The 20,739-nt window shown below is 35.4% G+C and overlaps 1 protein-coding gene across 4 annotated transcripts in view; it reads right to left on the minus strand.

The window, feature by feature from the left end:
- Positions 1 to 20,739, minus strand: part of AP3B1 (adaptor related protein complex 3 subunit beta 1) — a 153,988-nt gene that overhangs the window by 80,693 nt on the left and 52,556 nt on the right. For all 4 annotated transcript variants that reach the window (XM_054002572.1, XM_054002571.1, XM_054002573.1 and 1 more), the window contains exons 8-14: positions 16,729 to 16,890; positions 14,510 to 14,607; positions 11,833 to 11,887; positions 11,683 to 11,754; positions 9,190 to 9,252; positions 8,168 to 8,300; positions 2,443 to 2,552 (exon numbers count right to left, since the gene is read on the minus strand). In XM_054002572.1, coding sequence (XP_053858547.1) covers positions 2,443 to 2,552; positions 8,168 to 8,300; positions 9,190 to 9,252; positions 11,683 to 11,754; positions 11,833 to 11,887; positions 14,510 to 14,607; positions 16,729 to 16,890 — 693 coding nt within the window. The remainder of the gene's footprint in view (positions 1 to 2,442; positions 2,553 to 8,167; positions 8,301 to 9,189; positions 9,253 to 11,682; positions 11,755 to 11,832; positions 11,888 to 14,509; positions 14,608 to 16,728; positions 16,891 to 20,739) is intronic.

Raw genomic sequence — 20,739 nt, forward strand, 5'->3', positions numbered from 1 at the left:
CTGAGTTTACACCAATTTTGCTTATTTTAGTGGCTGTTTACCATTGACTTAAACTAAATCATGACAGAACAATCAAAAAGCTCCATTTTTCCTTAAGGGCTTTTTGATTTAATAGTATTTAATTCTGTTAAGAACTTCCTCTTCATGCTTTCATCTGTGTAATACATAGTACTAAATTAATTTAAACATTAAAAAGAAACAAAGAATTTCTTTGTTCACATTCTCTCATCCTTCACTTTCCAGTCCATTCAAGCCCACATTTGGCTGCTTTTCCTACATCCAAATGCAAGAGTCCTCTAAAAAGAGGGGTACACTCCTATATAGAGCTATAGGGTAGGTCCTCTATGTTTCAATCCTAATACTTTACAACAACAGAAGAGAGGCCGAGAAAAAAAAACAAAAATAACCAAAATGCCAAAAAGCCCTGTGCAAATGTATATTGTTTGTCAGTGTAATAAAGGTCAGGAATCCTTGACAAAATCCAGACAAAACCCAGGGCAATTGTGTTATGTCAAGTCACAACCACTTTTACCATAGTAAGATCAGTGCTTAAAGTACAAGTGCAGATGTCAGGAACTCCAGTAATACTATATTAAGTATTGACATCTCAAACTAACATCCCCAGTAATTAAATACTCATTCTGAAATGTATACACTTATCTTTTACAGAAGTAAGGAGCTGAGGGTTTGGACTAGATTATCTTTACAGCTCCCTCCCAACCCAAATCATTCTGTGAAGGAATACATTCATTTTCAGACACAGCAGGGGCAGTCAGAAAAATGATACAGCATTCAAATTATAAATATGAACTTCTTCAAAATGTATTCTTTAATTCAAAGTCTTGAGCATACCAAGGTATGTATGTTGAAGTTATCATTTAAAATGTCATGGAAAGATGTAGAACAATCACCTTGGAGAACCTACAGCTGCCATGACTGTAATTCTTGACCACCACTTCTTTGTTCTTGAATAAAAGCCAGGATTCAGAATCGGACTTTGATTTTTACTTTTTTCCAATGACTGCTCTATCCCACAGACTGTTCTCCTACCACTTAACATTTTCTGATATTCTGTATTACCTCATATTGGAAAACCTGAGAACGTTAAAAGTAGTTTGAGTACAGCATGTCTTCTCCCCATCCCCATTATTTGACTTAAAAAAGGATTTTCTTTCCCAGAAAACTTATTTACTTGAAAGTATTAATTATATAAAATAGCTACAAAACTCTTCTAAGTTTTAAACAGAATATTTAGAAAAGTAACTTTTTTATCTTGTACAGTATATGGAAATAAGATGCCAAACTCATTTCGTAAAGTGGCAGAACATTGTTTTTGAGATTGTAATATTCCATCAAAATATTGCACAAATTTTCTGAAAATATAGGCAATTATTATACATTAGGTATTACTTATTTTGATACGTAATTAGCAACAGTATCTTATTTTGATATGATCAATTCAGTAGAATTTATTTTCTTTATATCAGTTACAAACTGATGATCAGCTCTTAGCAGCCAAAGATTTATATAATTTTTCAGTAAGCATGAACCAAGAATACCATCTTTCTTTTTCTTTTAATACTCCAAACTTTGCTATATTCAACTATGGAGAAATGAAGGTTCACTAATTTAGAAATTGGTCCATTATAAAAAAAATATGTAGTTTTGTGAAAATCAACAGTTAAATATGTAATTTTATGAAATTAAACAGTTCTCAACAGAAAAATAATTGTTGATAGATCAAAATCTGACATCTTCGGTTTAGGATATAATAGATAGCTGCTGGATGTCATACCTATACTCTAATTTAGGATAGATCACTAAATGTTTTATCAATTACTGGGCCTGTGAGGAGAATTTGGGAACTAAGTATTTGCATACCTAAAGGTCAATTAAGTCTAAAGACAGATTCATAGGGAATAATTCAAATTTTAATGTTAAACACCACAGAATCTCCAATACTCAGAAGATAAAAATGCAACTTCAAGACACTGCAACACACTTCCAGGAGCATGTCTGATACTATGAAAAGGTCACATAATTTGGGGAAAAAGGTTTAAAATAAAACCTTTAAACTCCACTCCAGATCACTAAGACAACTGGTTAATAATCCTTAAGTTAACTGATTATTTTCATTTCAATTTACCCACCCCACATTCTAAACCTGCTGTTCATCCTGGAGTAACAGTACTAGCAATAATCAGCATTTCCAGGGATCTCTTCAGAAATAGCTTCCCAGAACTAAGGCACAAATTGGAGCCATCTGATAGCTTCTACTTCCTTTCCATTAAGATAATGAAAAATATATTTCATGTCATAAAGAAAAAAAATATTTTGCATTTCTCTAATATACGTACTTCCATTTACAGCACAAATTCGAAGGAGATAGAAATCTCACTATCAATTGACAAGGCAAATAAGAGTGTGTGAACAAATACTCACCATAATGTTATCCAAGAGCTTGGCCATATGCTTAATAATTTCACCATGGTGTGCTGGCTGGGTTTGCAGTAGTTTCTTAATGACAACAACACTTTCAGCAACTACAATTTCTGTTTTAGACAAAACAAATTATTAATTTTAAAAGCATTTATGCAAAAGAAAAAGCCATAAATAATTGATTGTAAAAGATGTAACAGCCTTCCAAATACACTTTGCAGAACTGAATTATATTAACTTGGTAAGAAATAGGTAAACTGTCCTACTAAGTAATATTAAGTTCAGCTTCCTGAATCATGTTACAACCAGCAAAAAGAGGACACAAACATTCTAAATGTAAAAATACCAATCTAGTATATATTGTATGAAACTGCTTTTTAGTGAAGCTGCAATTCAGATTTTTCCTATAAAACTGAGGAACAGTGTAAAAAAAAAATCTGATTTTCATTAAAATTATGCATATTCAAAAGTAATTTGCAGTCTGCCATGAGAATAAAAATGCTTGAATTAAAAGTAACAGCTCATTCATACGCTAGAGAAATATCTAAACATCTCCTTTGCATTTTTTCTAAATGCAAAGAATGTTTCTGCATCTAAACAGTTTCTCTCAGGTCTGTAACCTAATCTCTAGTACATTCAAATGAAGCCTCTAAATAGCAAGCTGTTTAAAGATTCATGCCAAAGTCATGCACTGAGTGTTTAACCACTGCAACAAGTAACATTCACAGCCTGATCAACTTGTATGAAATGTACAATTTTTTGAAGCTGAGAAGACCCCACATGAGCAGAGATAAGCTTCCATGCAAGAGTAAACTCATGTAAGGAAAGATGAAGAAGCCTAACTACCATTTGTTAAACCGAGTTATTCCTGCATTTCTGTCTGAGTTAATCAGACATATGGACCCTTCATTCATCAATTAAGCATGCTCAAGGTTCAGTAGAACAGTATGGGGCAGACATGTCTAAATTTTGGGAAGTTGTAGGTTTTCTTGCTATTTTGGGTTTTTTTGAGAAAGCAAACTTCTTTATGGAGAAAGGCTTTCCAAGAGCTCTGAGCATATAATTACGTCATATGCCTCTGAAATGATTAGATTTTTGCTTGTAGCTTTTTGTGTCATCTTTTATTTGATATGACATCTGTCATTTTTCTAGACTAACTTCTTGAAACAAGGTTAACATCTCAAGGTCTTGCACAATCTTACAGATCAATTTAATTTACGCTGTATTTTGCCAGATATTAAAATAGGAAGCCAATTCTTGAGACTCGAAAATTAAAATCTGGAATATTTATAGTGGGGAACATTGGAATGGCAACTTTCATCATTCAGTATTTTGTGATACACTGAACAGTTAAGAAAAATAAAACTGAACCCAAAAAAATGAGTGCACATGAAGTCATTATTAAAACCACTTGCTGACAATGTAAAACTGACTATGGTAATATCAACTACAGCAGATGAGATGTCACCACAGGAACTACTTTCATGCTATCTGTGGGAGCAACTTTAAAGAAAATAAATCAAAATTGTAAACAATTTATTAATTACAATTCTAAACAATTGTAGACTAGTATGGTTATTTTACAAAAGTCTAGATACTGGAAAAAAAATACAAACAAAATCAAAAGGCATTTGTATCAGAATAAGCACTGGCATAGTCATACTCGGTGAGGCTTACTTTGTGCACACAAAGGATATCAAAAGTGAGCAGAAATAAAAGAAAAACACTTATGTTCAAAACCGTAACAAACTCCAGCAAAATACTAGAAGGGGAGATAAAACTAGCATTCTGAATGTGCAGTAAGAAAATTTTAAAATGTAACTCCTACTAGAATTATCAAAGAGGAAGTCCATACAAGACAATGATAAATGAACACAAGAATTTTGAAACAGTCTAAATCATATCCAAATAATTATAAAAAGTAAATTAAATTCTTAAAGTAAAGACTGAAAATCACAGAAAATCTGATCAGGAATGCCTTTATCAACAAAGAAGACTACACAGGGTACCAGCAGTTTCAATTTTTTTAGTTTCTTCTAACTATTTTGAAGCGATGTGGAATTTACTACGTGGGACAATCTCTGAAGACCCTGAAGCCTGACAACTTCTCAAAAACTTAAAATATACTCAGTCATATGCTGTTCCAGTTTGTCAAATAATGATGCATGCAAAAAATTAACAACGCAGCAGACAGTAAACTGTAGAAATAAATTAAAGACTTCTTCCATAATTGAGAATTTGGCTGCATTATGACAGAACCTCAAAAAATCATCTCAGCATGGAATATATTACCAGAGAACATTCAAAAAGTGAATTCTGAAATACATTTGAAACCATTAATGTTGCATCAAATTTTCTTTCACTTACATTAACCCACTGTCGCAGCAACTAAAACACTCAAGTGAAGACTAATTTATCCACAGTCTATTGTTTGTATAACCACTTTTTCTAAAAGGAGAAAAACTGCACCAGCTGTTTTTGGACAGGATGCCATTTTGGTGGTGCCCCTTCCCCAAAAACATTCAAGGTCAGGTTAGATGGAATTCTGAGCCACTTGGTCTGTGTAACGTGTCCCTGCCCGTGGCAGGGAGGTTGGACTACATGAAATTTAAAGGTCTCTTCTAACCCAAATCATTCTGTTATTAGGGTTACTAACAACACTATTAGGGTTAAAAACAAACTAATCCCTACAGCTAATTATCCAGACAGACCTACCTTTCTGCTTCTCAGAACTAGCCAAAGTTTAAGCTTTTACCGTTAACTTTTCCATCCTTATAACATCAATAACAAATCTCAGAAACCCTATTAATACGTACAAACTGGATGCTACAAGTTGCTTTTCTTTATGCCATTCTAACAGTAATTAGAAGAGATATGTACTAGTTACTAGTATTAACAGTTCCAGTAATTTCATGACTTGTGATTTCATACAGATTTGCAGGGCAAAAAATGTTTTAGCTATACATTCTACAACCATGCTAACATTCAACCTGCAACTCCCAACAGAAAATGGAAGTCACCCATCTAAGAAAAACCTGCAGGATTTCTAGTGTATGCAGTACAGTTAGACAAGACATTTCCTATAATCCCAATAATGTATCTCTAACATCTAAAATTACTTTTATGTCACAGTGGGACAAACAGACAGTTGAAACTATCAATACAATTGCTTATAGGAAATGCATCAGTCAAATGCCAAATGTCACACTGGAGAAAGAAAATAACATTTCTTTTTGTCCTTCCTTCAGCAGATGTGGAAGGAAAATAATTCTCAGCCCTCAACATAGCTTTACAAAGACAGTCTCTTAGGAGTCAGTCAAGTTTAGCTTGTGATAATCATTCATTAAGGTGTCTCATCACTGAGATTTCTAGAATCTGTTGTGCTTCTGCAGTTCAAATGTTGTCCAGTTTTTTTTTCCCACATACCACAGCTTTCCTGAGCAAGAAAAATCTGACTTTAAGTCACTTCTAAACATGCAAAGAAAATTTCAAGAGCAGTTATTGATATCCTTGTTTCTGGAACAATGTCCTGCCTCTTATCACCCAAGTTGCAGAATGACTAAATGTAAAGCTCTTGTGACAGATATAGCCAACATATTCTGAGTGTTGGGTTGTATCTACAGTTAATAAGCACATGGAATCAGAAGGCACTTTTCCCACAAGCTTGTACTTCAGGATTCTGTTATGGTTTGGTAAAATTAGTATGAGCACCTCTCTTTTCCACTCACGTGAATTCTTCGTAATAAGAAAATAGTACTGAGAAAGCACAGCTGACATTGCTGTCACAGATCTCAAAACCTGCTGGACCTACCAGCTTGTGCTTCATGCTACACAAAGCAGCAGAACTACTTCCAGGCTTCAAATGACCACGAAAGAAGCAGCAGAGCAAACAGATTGCTTACATACTTTAACAGTAATGGTTGGGGGAAAGCAAGATTAACCAAGACTCGTAAAGCTATTCTCATACACTATGCTAAATCTTTTTTTTATTATCTCACCATGCCAAAACTCTTACGTTCAGTAAACTGTGACTATCAGTAATTTCCAGCGACCTGGGGAAAGGTACCATGTAAATGATGCCATTCTATTCATTCCTTCTATTTATTCCTTCAAAGAAGGAATAAAGACACTGCAGCTATGGTAAAGCAATTTGCCAGATGCCAGGTTTAGAAGATTTTCAATATATCCTTTGCAGTAAGCACAAGAAGATAATTTTATTTGCTAGACAACTACTTAGAAACAGACAAGAAACTGATCTTGTTGAGACAGACCTTTGTATACATGCACATGCATATATGTGTGTATATAAATATATACTTATATATACATATTGAATCACTCTGAAGAAAATATTAGACTGACAATCTATGCTAAAAGGAAAAAAAAACTTTTTCCTCTTGTCTTGAGTCCTTTTTAGCAAAAAACAAAAATAAAGCAAGAAAACAGATTGTTAAGTAACAAAATCTGTATTCTTAAGTGACAATTTTATTATTTATTTAAAACATAAGAAATATGGAGATTTGTACATGCTGAAGGAAGCCTACTCAGAGGAAGATTGCTAGAAGAATCAGGCAAAATCAAGAACAACCTTTGAACCTTGCATTTCTACTATGGTTGTTGCTGAAAATAATACAAGAAGGTGCACTGAGCATACATGGCTTTGTAACATGATACGGAAAGATATTTTAAATGCAGTTGATAATCAGGAAGGCTTAAACAGAAATAAGATCTACAGCACTAAGAAATGAAAGTCACATGTATTAAAAATACAAAGATATACCCTGAGGCCACTCAAGAATTTCTGATACAAGATGAGGTGGTTGAGAATGACAACTCAGTTCATAAAACAAATAAGAGAAAGCTCTATGTGCATTAGTGGGTCACTTGCCAAATATGTGCTGCCAAAATGATGTCCCTAATAAAGGCCTTCTCATGATTACCATGAAAAATATGTCCAGGAGATATACAGAGGCATTAATGCTGCTTTTCAAAGCCAAGAGCACCAGCACATCACTAGTTCTTTGAACTATCGGAACTACTCCAGGACACGCCGCAATTATGCTTTTGCTCCTTCCTGACATTATTTATTAACACATATTACTGACTTCTTAAGAAATAAGACTCTGCCATATTCATTGTTAAGTAGTAAGGAAATACAATATTATTAGGTATTGACTTACTGTGCTGCTATACCCTCTTTGATTTTATCTGCTCCTTGTTGTGTTCCCTAATGATTTGAAACTTTGTTTGGCTACCCAAAAATAACAGAAGGCAAATTTGGTTTTGTACTCTATACAAAACCAAATTTGGGGCCATTTATCCTAAAACTATTTAATACATATTTTCATTTAGGCATTCATGCACTACAAAAAAAAATTCCAAGCTTTCAGCACCCTCTACAGGCTAACTGCTTTGATGCAACTTAACTTGTAACTAACTATTGCTACCTATGATAATCAAAACAGTACATTTTAATAATCACAGCACTTTAAGAAAAAGTAGGTAAACATGTAATTGAGGAACACAACAAATTAATTTTTCTGTCAGAAGAGAAAATAACTACTCAGTGAATATCAGAGCCTTTGGAAGTGCAGGATTTTTATCCAGCTGTCAGCCAAATTCTTAAGAAGTCAACTCTCACTTCTTGACGTGACCTGCTGTGTGGTTCTCTCTAAGAAAATGTTTCATGCTATCAGCTACCCAGAAAACAAAAACAACTTCAGCTTACCATCCCTGTTGGACAGCAAACAGACGAGGCCATTAAGGCACGTGTCAGTCACTTCGGTGATGTTAGTTGCGCATCTGCCTATAGCTTGAATCGTAGCTGCAGCAAACTGCTTGTCTTGGCTTTTCACGTAAGTCTAAAGAAACAGGATTTTTGTTAGTCAATATATAACTCTTGTCAGACAAAGACTTACCATATTACTCTCATGAGGCAAACATACTGTATAATAAACTAAGCTTAGCTACAATGCACATTAGAAGCTGTAATTTTTCACCTCATTGTCACTTGTAGAAGACATGTTTCTTGCAAGCTTTGGTCACCCATGGCCATGCAAACCTCTGATTTCACGAAAGCTTGGGGCAGGGGGTACTTACCCAAAAACAGCCATTAGTTTCTGTGCAAGGCTGGAGGAGTTGATGAGCTCTCTCTTCAGAGAGGTTTCAGTTCATTTAACTAGGAGCATCTGTGAAACTATGAATAACCTACCTGCCTGAGAAACAGTACCTTTCACAGAAATCCAGCCAGAGAACTGAAGCAATGCAAATAGATGTCACAAACAAAGAGGGAAGAAAGGACAGATACTGTTTCACAATATAGGCAGAAGATCTTGCTGATACATAAAGATATTGGACACAATAAACACACTTTCATCAAATGACTTATGGAAATGAGGTTTGGCAACAAATCCTAATGGCCAAATACTGCTAAAATTAATTTTTCTCATAACTTTTGTACCTTTTTTTTTGGTTGTTTTTTTTTTTTTTTTTTGTTTTGTTTGTTTTGTTTGTTTGTCTGTCTGTTTGTTTGTTTTGGTAGCAGGAAGGAGAGTGAGAAACAAAATATTTGGATTCCTTTCCATATATAAATAGCTCCTTTATCCACTATGGTATGAGATGCTTTAATTTCCATATTTGGAATATTTCATCCTTGAAAATACTTAAACTTGAAAAATGTAAGCCTTGGAGAAATATCTGACAATGGAAAAAGAGATCATAAATACAGAAAGAATACACTTTTGCACAAACCTGAAATTCTCGAAGCAGAGTTGATATGTTGGCTTCGTTTGCTAAATTTGTCATGATTTCAAGCTACAAGAAAAAAACCCCAGTCATATTGTCAAAAGTTAAAATAAAATATTATAAACAGTACCACATGTACACTATACTTTTATTGTATATGAAACATATATATTAAAAATACCACTCAGAATTCAACAGAGTATACCAGATATCAGTACAAACTGGTAACACCATTGTGCTCAGAAGGCATATTTTCCTTGCAAGTACTTGCAAAGTTTACAAAGCAGGACTCTGGGTTTCAGTGACGCATTTTTTATGAGCCCGAGATTTAGTGTTTCATTGCATATCAAATGGGCTTGAAATACTTCTGTCAGCTTTCCAATGTTATACAACAGGCCTTAGCATACAGAAACCACACAACAGTGTAAGAAGAAATAACGGAAGTCACAACTGCATCAGGGGAGAAATAAATTGCCCATTATATTCAGATGAACTGTAATAAAAGACCTTTCAACTCAGGAATGAAACATTTGCATATATGAGATTCCTCAGATCTTATTCAACACCAATAACATCAGATCCTGGAAGCCCTCCTCTTTGTTCCTGGTGAACAAAAGGATGATATATAATACTTGGCATATATTGTTAAGATGCTATGCTTCCAGGCTATTTCAACTTTGAAGTGAACTGAAAACACAACCTCGTCTCTCCAAGGGGAAGTCATGCCTTGGAAATATGTCGGTATTTTTTGACTTGGAGGCATCCAGAAAATGATACTCAAATGATACAGTCTACCTGTACTTCAAAAGAATTTCTTAAGACATATCACAAAGGCTCTTAAAGATATGTATCTAGAATAACATAGGAAGTAAGAGGATAAATGAAAAAGAAAAACATGCAAGAGAAAAGGAGATTACTTTATAGTAGAGGGGGGCTATCAATGGAACATCACAAATATCTTCACTGGCCTTTTTCACATATGAACTGTGAAAGTAAGGAGAAGATAGGTGACAAAGTTTTCAACTGATGCTACAGTTTGCAGGGATATGGAGACAAAGGCTGACTAAGAAAAGCTGTGTAAGAGTTCCAAATACTAGAAGACTGATTAATAAAACAGAAAAAAAAATTAAAACATGTCTGCAAAGTAACGCTCGTAATAGGGAAAAAACCTTAACTGTTCAGAAAACTATAGACTCTGAGATGATGACAACTAATTATAACTGAGAATTTGTGATTAAAATAGGTTACTATGAAAATACAAGCTCAATGCTAACCAGTGATTTAAAAAGCAAACCTGATGTTGGAAAATAAAATCCCAGAAATCCATACAGCACAGGAGATAAATTCAAGGGTTCTCCTACAAATTAATTACAGCCATGGGTCTCACCATTCTATTTTGAAATAGGTAGGCTTGAACTACAGAAGTAGAAGAGGGAGAAAACCACAAGATTTTTTTACCTATGTTAAAGTTTACGACCTTCTAAATTTTTCAGCCATCATGAAACAAATGAAACAATGAAAGGAAAACCACAATTTCTACTTCTCCATCTCTTCTCCAAGATATTATCAATTAATATAGGAATTTAAATGCATCAACTTTCTATTATTTTTCAACTGACTATTCTCGGATAACAATAAGGCATTCCTCACAATATTCCTAAAATGTAGATAATATCTTTTTGCTTCCAACTGCCTCAAATTTACTTATGTCTTATTGTTGGTATAAAATACAAATATGTATTTATTTTGTATGTAAACATGATAGCTTTGGCATAGCCATCTTGTACTTCACCACTCTTGCACATATAAGTGCAATATGCATGTAAAACAAAGATAAGGAAAAAATATTGCTTCTTTCAGAAAACTACCTTCCACACCTAAACATAAGAGCCGATTACAATCTAAATCAAAACAAGAGAAAAGGCACATAATAGTAGACACTTTTTCAGCCATTGTTTTGTCAAGGATTTCACATTTGTTAAAGAAATACTACAGAGAAAGCAACAAGACAACAGCTGGAAACATGCATTTAGATGTGGCCTTGAGGAAAGCCTAAAGTACTTCTCCTGTCAAATGCTGACTTCAAAGAAAATTTGGGACTCAAACACTGCCCCATTTTGTACAGAGGAACAGATTTAAACTCTTTTTAAGCTAACAGTATTAAAGACTCTTTTCCTCCCATGAAATAGTCAAACTCTCAATGTTAGAATACTTGGTTGAAAAAAAAAATACAATGCTCTCTACCACTGAAAGATCCTAAAAGCTCTAGTGGAAAATATAGCCATTCTTCTACCTGCAACACCGTAACAGGAACTTTCAGACAGCTTGACAAGCCTGAAGGCCCCTTGTGGACTTAACTAAAGGCCTCCATACTTCTTAGTGAGATAAAGAAACAGCATAGAATGACCTGTGTCATATCAGTGAAAAACATTTTACCTTTCTGTTGCAACCTGCTTTCGTACAGCACTATACAGAAAAAATTGCCTTTAATAAACTCACCTTGAGTGTTTTGATCATAGTTGGATCAGTTGATCTAACATAGAAACTCTTCAGATAAGGTTCAAACATACCCTGAAAATCAGAATATATTTAAGTACTCTCCTGTGTTTCATATACAGTGTGATTTAAAAAATTCTAAATAGGGTATACCTTTCTCTGAATTGACATAGTGGCAATATTTTGCAGAACAATATACTGCACCTCTCTAGAAAAGAAAAATAAGAGTCATTCCACAAAATTACTGATACATAGAATAATTCAACATGGCAAAGAAAGTTCAATTCTATTGAACAGCAAGGTAGTTATCCATTTGTTTTGGCACAAACATAGAAGGCAAAGCTTATTGCCAACTGCCAGCTTCATCATTTGATTCACAGGAAGAGAGACGCATGATGAATCAGGCTCTCATTTTTTAAAATTCCAATACACAAAAATATTCACTGACACCAGTGCAATGGTGCCTTTTGTAGGCCGTAGGTATTTATTCAAGCCAGAATTACATTTATCATTTTAATATAATGGAAATAGCTTACAAAATCCTTACATTTCATCCACCTTCTTGAAATAAGTATTTCAGGATGACATAGCTGAGAACAAAAATATACAAGCTTTATCTGCAGAGTTGAAATAACTGCATTAATTACAAGAACAGTTAATCCTTGCACAATTAGCAAGAAACACTATGACATTTTTCTCTTAAGAATTTTTCTAAAAATCCAGGATCTCCTGTGACTCAAGGGTATACACTGGCAGACATATACATCTATAAAAAACGAACACTTTTATGTAATAAACCTTGCAATACATAGACAATAATATAATACAAAAATATTAAACATGTTTGGAAAAGGCATTCTCATCATTAATGTATGAGTTTAAAAGCCTCGACATGAGTGAGCAAAAAGAAATCTGGATACTAGTCTGAAACTTTTAAAGTGCAGACTTTGTGTTACCAATTATTAAAAACTAGGTAATAACTTATACACAATTTTTCTGAACCATGAGTGCTCAAATCCTTGCATGCTACAAATCTCATCCTAACAGAGAAATCATCATACCTATTACCTCCTCTTACTCAAAACTGTCTAATAGCCCTAAGGTAATTACAGCTGTTGCTTACAAAGAAAAGTGATAATAGAGAAATACTTAAGATCTTTTAAACCAATTTTATGCAATTCTTACATAGGTGCATGGCAATAGTCAGCTACACATGATGAAATCAGACTGGAAATTGCTATGAGATGCCCTTTCGGGCACTCTCACCCTAACTAGATTATAGCTTAGTTGACACTAATTTGAAGGCCACAGGCAAATAACTTCAAGGGCAAACAGCAAATGCTTATTTCGAAGTGGTTCTAAAAGCAGAAGTGTTTCACCCAGAATGGTAACAGAAAAGACAGAAAAATCAGAAGACTAGTGTCATTTAAGGTACTAGTTGAGACACAGGAAAGAAGTAACTTTTCTTTTAATGAAAACTGAGTATAAACAAACAATAAACAACATACAAATGATCATTTCAACCTATGATTACGAGTTTATACATTATCTGCCAATTGCTTTAGGCACTTTACTCATCTTCACATAAAGAGAATGGGAAGCATACTGTACTATAAAGCCAAACACAAAACCAATAGTGATTCATTCTTATCTGAAGTAAAAGAATGAATACACTAACAAGTCCCATTTTGCTTCTTTACCAACTTTTAAACAATAGAGTTATTGAGCTGTGGAACTTTTACAGAGAAACAACCCTTTGATGGCAGGGCTTACAAAAGTTAAGATATCTCTAGGATGAGTAATCTTGCCAGACACACAAAAGTGATGTTTTTTTAAAAGCCTTTGTGTCCGTTTGACAAAACTGATTTAAAAAGTAAATTATTCTCACAGCAAAGTTCCAGCCAAAAATACCATTTTTAGTTAAAAAGTTATTCTAAAAACACTTAATATTGTCTCATGTAAACCCTTCAAGGTTTTTCATACAAAGACATGGAAGTTCAAAATCTAGAAACTGAATAGGGAAGAAAACCACTTCTGTGCAGCAAATATTGGCACACTACTATGGCACAAAAACTATGAAATACAAATGAAAAAACAGCACAAACATTCTGATGAAATGTAGCTGACAAGACCTTTCATAGAAAAACAGACAAAATACTATTGAAGATGATTAAGTCAAATCAGAACGTTCTGAATTAAATATAAACTTGGTCTTTAAAAACCATCCAAGGATTAAGGAAACACAGAAGATACAGCACTATCAAGTGGCAATATCAATTTTAACACATATGTTGTCTCCTTCCCCTGAGATACCCAAAAGCTGACTGGACACAGTCTTGAGTACTGTGCTTCAGGAGACCCTCCCTGAGTAGGGAAGTTGGACTAGACAATATCCAGTGATCCCTTCTAAACTCACCCATTTTGAGATTTGTGTTACAGTGCAGGAAAATAAAATATACATCAGAAGACTTCTTTAGTGCTTAGCAGGACAGTAAGGAAATCAACAGAACTAAATTTCCAATAATTCAAAAAGCATCAAGGTATTAAACAAACCAGTTAGTACTGACTCCATTTAAATACTAACTAGGCAGCCATGTTCTTGTCAGAACAAAAGTCATACAAATGAAACACAATAACCAATGATCCCTGGACAGGACATCAAAAATGATGGAATAACTTTTAGTGATCCTCATTTGTTGAGTGAAAATGAGTATTACAGGACAATTTCAAAATTAAATTAATTTTGTAATAGTTACATTCTTATAACTACGGCTAAACAAATATGCACAAAAAAGTACACACAGTGATGTGAAGTATGGACTTGACCTACCTATTACTGCGGAGTAAACGCACCAATGACTTAGAAACAATACCAGCTTCAGATTTTGGTGCCAAATGCCAGTAAAGCTGTGCAACTGCCATTACCACCTAAAGGAAGAACATTCAGACAGCATGTTAACTTCAAATCATCATTCATATCTACCACATTTGCTTCAGACCTGCAGGACTACCAGCTCACTCTTCTTCAAAAGCAAAGTGCATACCTGTGGTCTTTGAAATCAGCAAAGCAAACTGAGGACGAACATTGGAATAAATATATTTTTACTAATTAAGTACCTTTACTTTCTCCCAGTATTTACTGTATAATATAATAAATAGAAGGTCATAGAAATAGGTACAAAGAGAAGAAGCATTAGGTAATTTAAATCACAAACATAGTGATATCATCCTTGATAAATCAGTATTGATAACATGAGCTGTACAAAGTAATGAAGAAATATTCTTTTTCTAATGTGCTTTTCCTTTATTACCACAGGTTCAGTATCACCTTTTATCTAGTTTCCACTCAAAATCTTTCATTCTATTATTCTGTTATGCAATTTATAAAACAACAGCTGTCTTTGCTGGAAAATTTTAAAGTATCAAATCCAACAGAAAGTAAAAGCTACAGGGGTGTATACCAATATCCAGGCTAACAAAATTCAGAAGACTGAGACATAAGCAACTTAAAACCTGTTTTTTTCTTCTCAGATTTTCTCATAAATAAAAGACAAAATATGATCTTTATGCTATCGAGTGTCATGTCACAACCTTTCCTACAAGTCATGATCAACTCTCTGTTTCAAACATAACAAATCATAGAGACTCCAAATAAAGCCCTCATAGTAATACTTCACTTGGTATCTTAAATCCTAGTACCAATGAAAGAAAAATTATTATTCAACAATACAAAGCAATTAAAAATATCTAAAGCCAGGAAATAACTTTAAGATTTTTAGCAATATACCACAAGCATCTTTTACTGCTGACAAAAAACATAATGTCATATGGAAAGCCACTAATTAAATTAATTGTAGGTAAATTCTGTGAATAGTATGAATAACTCCCTCTGTAATAGTAATTCAAAGTAGCATAATTTCAGTAACACCTTCCAAAATGCACTTTAACATCTCAGTTAACTTTATACCAGAAAGTTAAAGATCGTGTGAGAATAAATACCATATTTAATAAAGAAAATTATTTATGGAATGAGGGCAATAACTAGCTGAACCTCTCAGTGAAGTGGGATGGCAAACATATCAAACATACTTGTTCTTTACATGAAATTAAGAAACATCACAGACACTGAACAGTGATTTTTAGCAAAGAGTTGTAAAAATTTAATCAACTTGTTTCCAAAGTCTGCTGGGCTGCCAGATCAAAAATTATTTTGAAAAGAGCAAGACATGAGTTGGAATCTCAAAGTATGTTTCAATGGAGAAATATATCCTGATCTATTTAGCTTATTAAGAATAGGTGGCAAGGTGACTTAATCATGGTGGACTAACTGTTTTTGCAATGATATGAATATTCATTATCACTGGATGACTTCTCTCAAAATACATCTAGTCCTGATTAACAGGACAATCTCAAATTACAAAGTAAATATTCTGTGATCTGATTAACATCACAATGATTCACCGTGAGCATGGCTTTTTCCAGTTTTAAAAAGTTACCTGTATTTTAAAATCTCATGGAAATAATCTAGCATACCATACTTATAATGTCATATCTATCCTGGAACCCTGCCAGAGCAACAGCTCTAGAAATGTGGTGTATAATTGTCTACTTTTAAAATGCAAGACTCAAAAGAAAGAACAAATCAATGAATCAATAACAAGTATGATTTTCTTTGTAGATCTGTACCAATAAACTGTACCAATAAATTGTACCAGTTTGTGCTATCCTAACTGTTGAGAGTTTTAGCATTGAGAGCTACCTCTGGTAGAGCCATCACATGCTATGTAAGTTGGATTCAAATGCTCTCTTTTTTTTTTCTAGTATTTTGTTTGTCTGTATTATTTGGAGCACATACCACAATCAGTTTAGGTGTTTCGCTTACAAGCTAAGTTAAATTCAAAATAGATCCATCACACTTCTCCTAGAGTTACTAAAGGGTATTTTCATCAGTCCTAAGGAGGTGTAGATTTTACTCTTTAATTTTAAAAAAAATTTTAAAATTAGATTATTTGTGATTTAACATTTTAATCAAAAAGGATTTTGTCATACAGCAGCATTTCGGCTTTGAAGCAGAGGCTTTGTATTTCGTAACAGCAGCCTGTGATCCGGGTCCATAGTATAGATGGTTTTCAGTTTCTGATCCTTTTCTTTCTGTTCTTCATCAGATTCATAGAAATTATTTTCACTATATTCATCCACCACTTCATCAACCTATCAAAAGACAAAACGACAAGGACATATACAGAATATTTGAATCAACAGGTTTTATTCATTAAGGAAGTAACATACAGCACCCAGTTTCATGCAAGATTTATATGTTTTTTAAAAATAGGTTTTGGCTTTTCTACCCATTTGCTCCAAAGAGTAGATGAACTGACATGAAAAACAGATTAACAATATATACAAACTTTCCTTAAAAATAACTTGTACTGACATATGAGATATCTTTGCTATTATTCAACAAACTATTTTAGGTATTTTTTGGACTTAAAGCCTATGATCCAAAATTGGCATTTGTGGAAAACACCTAGAAATTAAAATAAGATATAGGTTTTCAGAAAACTTGGAAAGGCTGCATGCCTTGGTCAAAATTCAGGTGTAGTGGAAGAACCCATAAAAAGGTCTTCAGTAGAGGTATATGGACAGGGGGAGGGAGGAAAGAAGTGACAATGAATTAAAACCATAATTTTATTCTGGTTTTAATTACAATTTGGACAGACATTGAAATTTTTTTTTAAACTAAGAAATATGAAGGGAAGTTTCATTACTTGATGCCAATTTTGCTCTCAGTGTTTTACAGGATGCCTAGCAAACTCGTAGATATTTTATGCAATAGCAACTGAAGTATTTTAATTTCCTTACTTCTCTTCCCACAATTCTTTGTGGCAGTCACATTCTAAACTAAAAACCCAGGATGCTATTCCAGTGGTAACTGAATTCCTCCCTTGCCTATAGGACAATGTGAAAGGAAATTTCCCCATCCCAGTGCATCACAACCTGCACTAAAGAAGCTTCCTCTAACAGGAGGAGGATAATTCAATCTTCATTGATTCAGTCTTCAATATCCTTGCCTTGACTGCTAACAGACATGCAGATCAGTACTATTGAATTCAACAGGAATATTGAGTTTGAAACAGTATTTAACTCATTAATAACTGTTATAAAGAAACAGGTTGAGCGCTCACATTTCTGACTTTTTTTTTTTTAAGAATTGTTTGTTTGGAACATACTTGAAGGAGCAGAGTTCCAATAAAAAGCAGCACATGCCCCTTATGAAAACACTTTTATTTTAAATCTGATTAAGGTCCGTCTTCATACCCCAAGAGCAGAAGTATTAAGATGATCTTCTCATAATCACATATTTTATTGTAATTTTAGAATATTACTATTTTCTCAGATCTGCTAAGTTCTGGTAGGAAATAATTATATTCCAGACAAAGGATGATGACAATACAATGATGACAGGGAAATTATTATAATAAACTGAAATTCATCAAAATCAAGTTGATGAACTCCTAATTGTTTAGAATCTGTAGTCATAAGGACCCACTAAGACAAAGAGGACATGTAATACTGCACGATTTGCACATTGTGATGGATAGGAAAGCAAAGTATTATGCAAAAGAGTCAGAAGACTAAGTTAAAAACCTGCAGCTCCTTGGTGTACAAGAATTGTTATTTCAAATTCTATCAATAATCCCACACATGGAGAACAGTTACCAGACAATGTGAAAACACTTAATCACAAAAAAACCCCTTGAAGCCTCAAGCTGACCTACTGACTATATTCAATGCCAAAAAGATACAAGGGAAAGTTCAGAATCATAGTATTTTTTGGTTTGGAAAAGACCTTTCAGCTCATATAGTCCAATGGTTAACCAAGCACTGCCAAGTTCACCACAAAACCATGTCCTGAAGTGCCATGTCTACAAGTTCTTTAAATATCTCTAGGGGTGTTGACTCTACCCTTTCCCCAGGCAGCCCATTCCAGTGCTTGACAACCTTCACTGAAAATAATTATTTCTAATATCCAATCTAAATCTCCCCTGGTGCAACTTGAAGCCATATCCTCCTGTCATGTTGCTTGACCCTCACCCAGCTACAACTTCCTTTCAGGTTATTGCCTCCTTTTCTCCCAGCCACTCCTCACAGGAGTCATGTTCCAGACGCTTCACCAGCTGTTTGCCCTTCTCTGGACTCATTCCAGGACATCAATGTCTTTTCTATCATGAGGGGCCCAGAGCCGGATGCAGGATTCCAGGTGTGGCCTCACCAGTGCCCAGTACGGGGGACAATCCCTGTCCTGGTCCTGCTGGCCACACCATTGCTGATCCAGGCCAGGATGCCATTGGCCTTCTTGGCCACCTGGGCCCACCCTGGCTCATGTTCAGCTGCTGTCACCAGCACTCCCAGGTCCTTTCCAGCCACTCTGCCCCGGCCTGTGGAGCTGCCTGGGGTTGTTGTGACCCAGGGGCAGGACCCAGCACTGGGCCTTGTTGAACCTCACACCACTGGCCTCAGCCCATGATCCAGCCTGCCCAGATGCCTCTGCAGAGCCTTCCTGCCCTCCAGCACATCAGCACTCCCACCCAGCTTGGTGTCATCTGTGAACTGTCTGAGAGTGCACTCGATCCTCTTGTCCAGGTCATCAATGAAGACATTAAACAGGACTGGCCTCAGTAGTGAGTCCTATGGAATAGCACAGGGGACCAGCCACCAGCTGGATATAACTCCATACACCACCACTCCTCTCTGGGCTTGGCCCTCCAGCAACTCTTTCAACCAGCAAAGCATCCAAGCCATGGGCTGCCAGTTTCTCCAGGATAATGCAGTGGAAAATGTTTTCAAAGGCTTTACTAAAGTCCAGTTTGACAACATTCAAGGGCCTTCCCTCATCTACTAAGTGGGCTATCCTATTATACTAGGAGCTTGGGTTTGTCAAGCAGGACTTGCCTTTCACAAAGCCACGCTGGCTAGGCCTGATCCTCAGGTTTCCCCACATCTGCCACATAACAGCATTCAGGACGACCTGCTCCATCCATATCCTTGCTCACCACTGAGGTCAAGCTGAGAAACCTGACAGTTCCCCAGATCCTCCCTTGAACCCTTGTGTAGATGGGTGTCATATTTGCCAACCTCCAATGAACTGAGATCTTCATGGTTAAGCAGGACTGTTGCTAAATGATGGAATGTGGCTCAGGCTCTGGCTTCTTCAGCACCCATGGGTGGATGCTATGTGCCCCACAGACTTGTGGGGTAAGTGGTGTAGCACTCTATTTCCCATTGGATCATGGGGACTTCATTCTCCTCCTCCTTCTGTCTGTCTTACAGATCAGGGGCTGGGTACCTTGAGAACAATTGGTTTTACAATTACTGCCCTCTTCACTTCAGAAAAGGCACCTCAGTCTTCTCCTCATCCTTAATACTTTTTCCCCCTGCAGTTTCGCTGGAGCACCTTCTTACTTCTCTGACAATGAAAAGCTCTGTCATTTTGTCATCACAGTTGCCCAGAGAGTCTCCAACCATCATATCCCATCACCCACCAGTCCTCCTCTGCTCAAAAAACAACAGTTCCAGTAGGGTGCACTACCTTGTTGACATCCTGACCAGCTGTGTCAGGGCATTATCTTCCAGGAACCTCCTGGACTGGTTCCTCTCCACTATACTGTATTTTCAGCAGGCATCTGGTAAATTGAGAATGAAGACTATTGACTGTGAAACATCTCTCACCTGCCCACAGAATATTTTATCTGCCTTTTCTACATTTCTTTCAAGTAGCTCAGAAAATTTACCTGAGTAAGCAAGTCTGTTTTGGCATGCACTAGGTTATTCTTATAATTTTTGCTATCACTGCCTGGCTTATTTCTAGATAGAACACAATTCTAGGATTCTCTTCACTCATTTCAAGCCTAGCCAGAAAATCTGAAACTGAACTCAGACACAATAAATTATCACCAACAATTCAGACCACCAAGCCAAAACCTCATCTTAAGACATCCAGCTGAATTGTTGCTCTGTCCCCAGATAAACCTTGCTGTACAAGTACTGAAGCCTGTAGGA

This window comes from Vidua macroura, chromosome Z (assembly GCF_024509145.1).
Source record: "Vidua macroura isolate BioBank_ID:100142 chromosome Z, ASM2450914v1, whole genome shotgun sequence".
Lineage (NCBI taxonomy): Eukaryota > Metazoa > Chordata > Aves > Passeriformes > Viduidae > Vidua > Vidua macroura.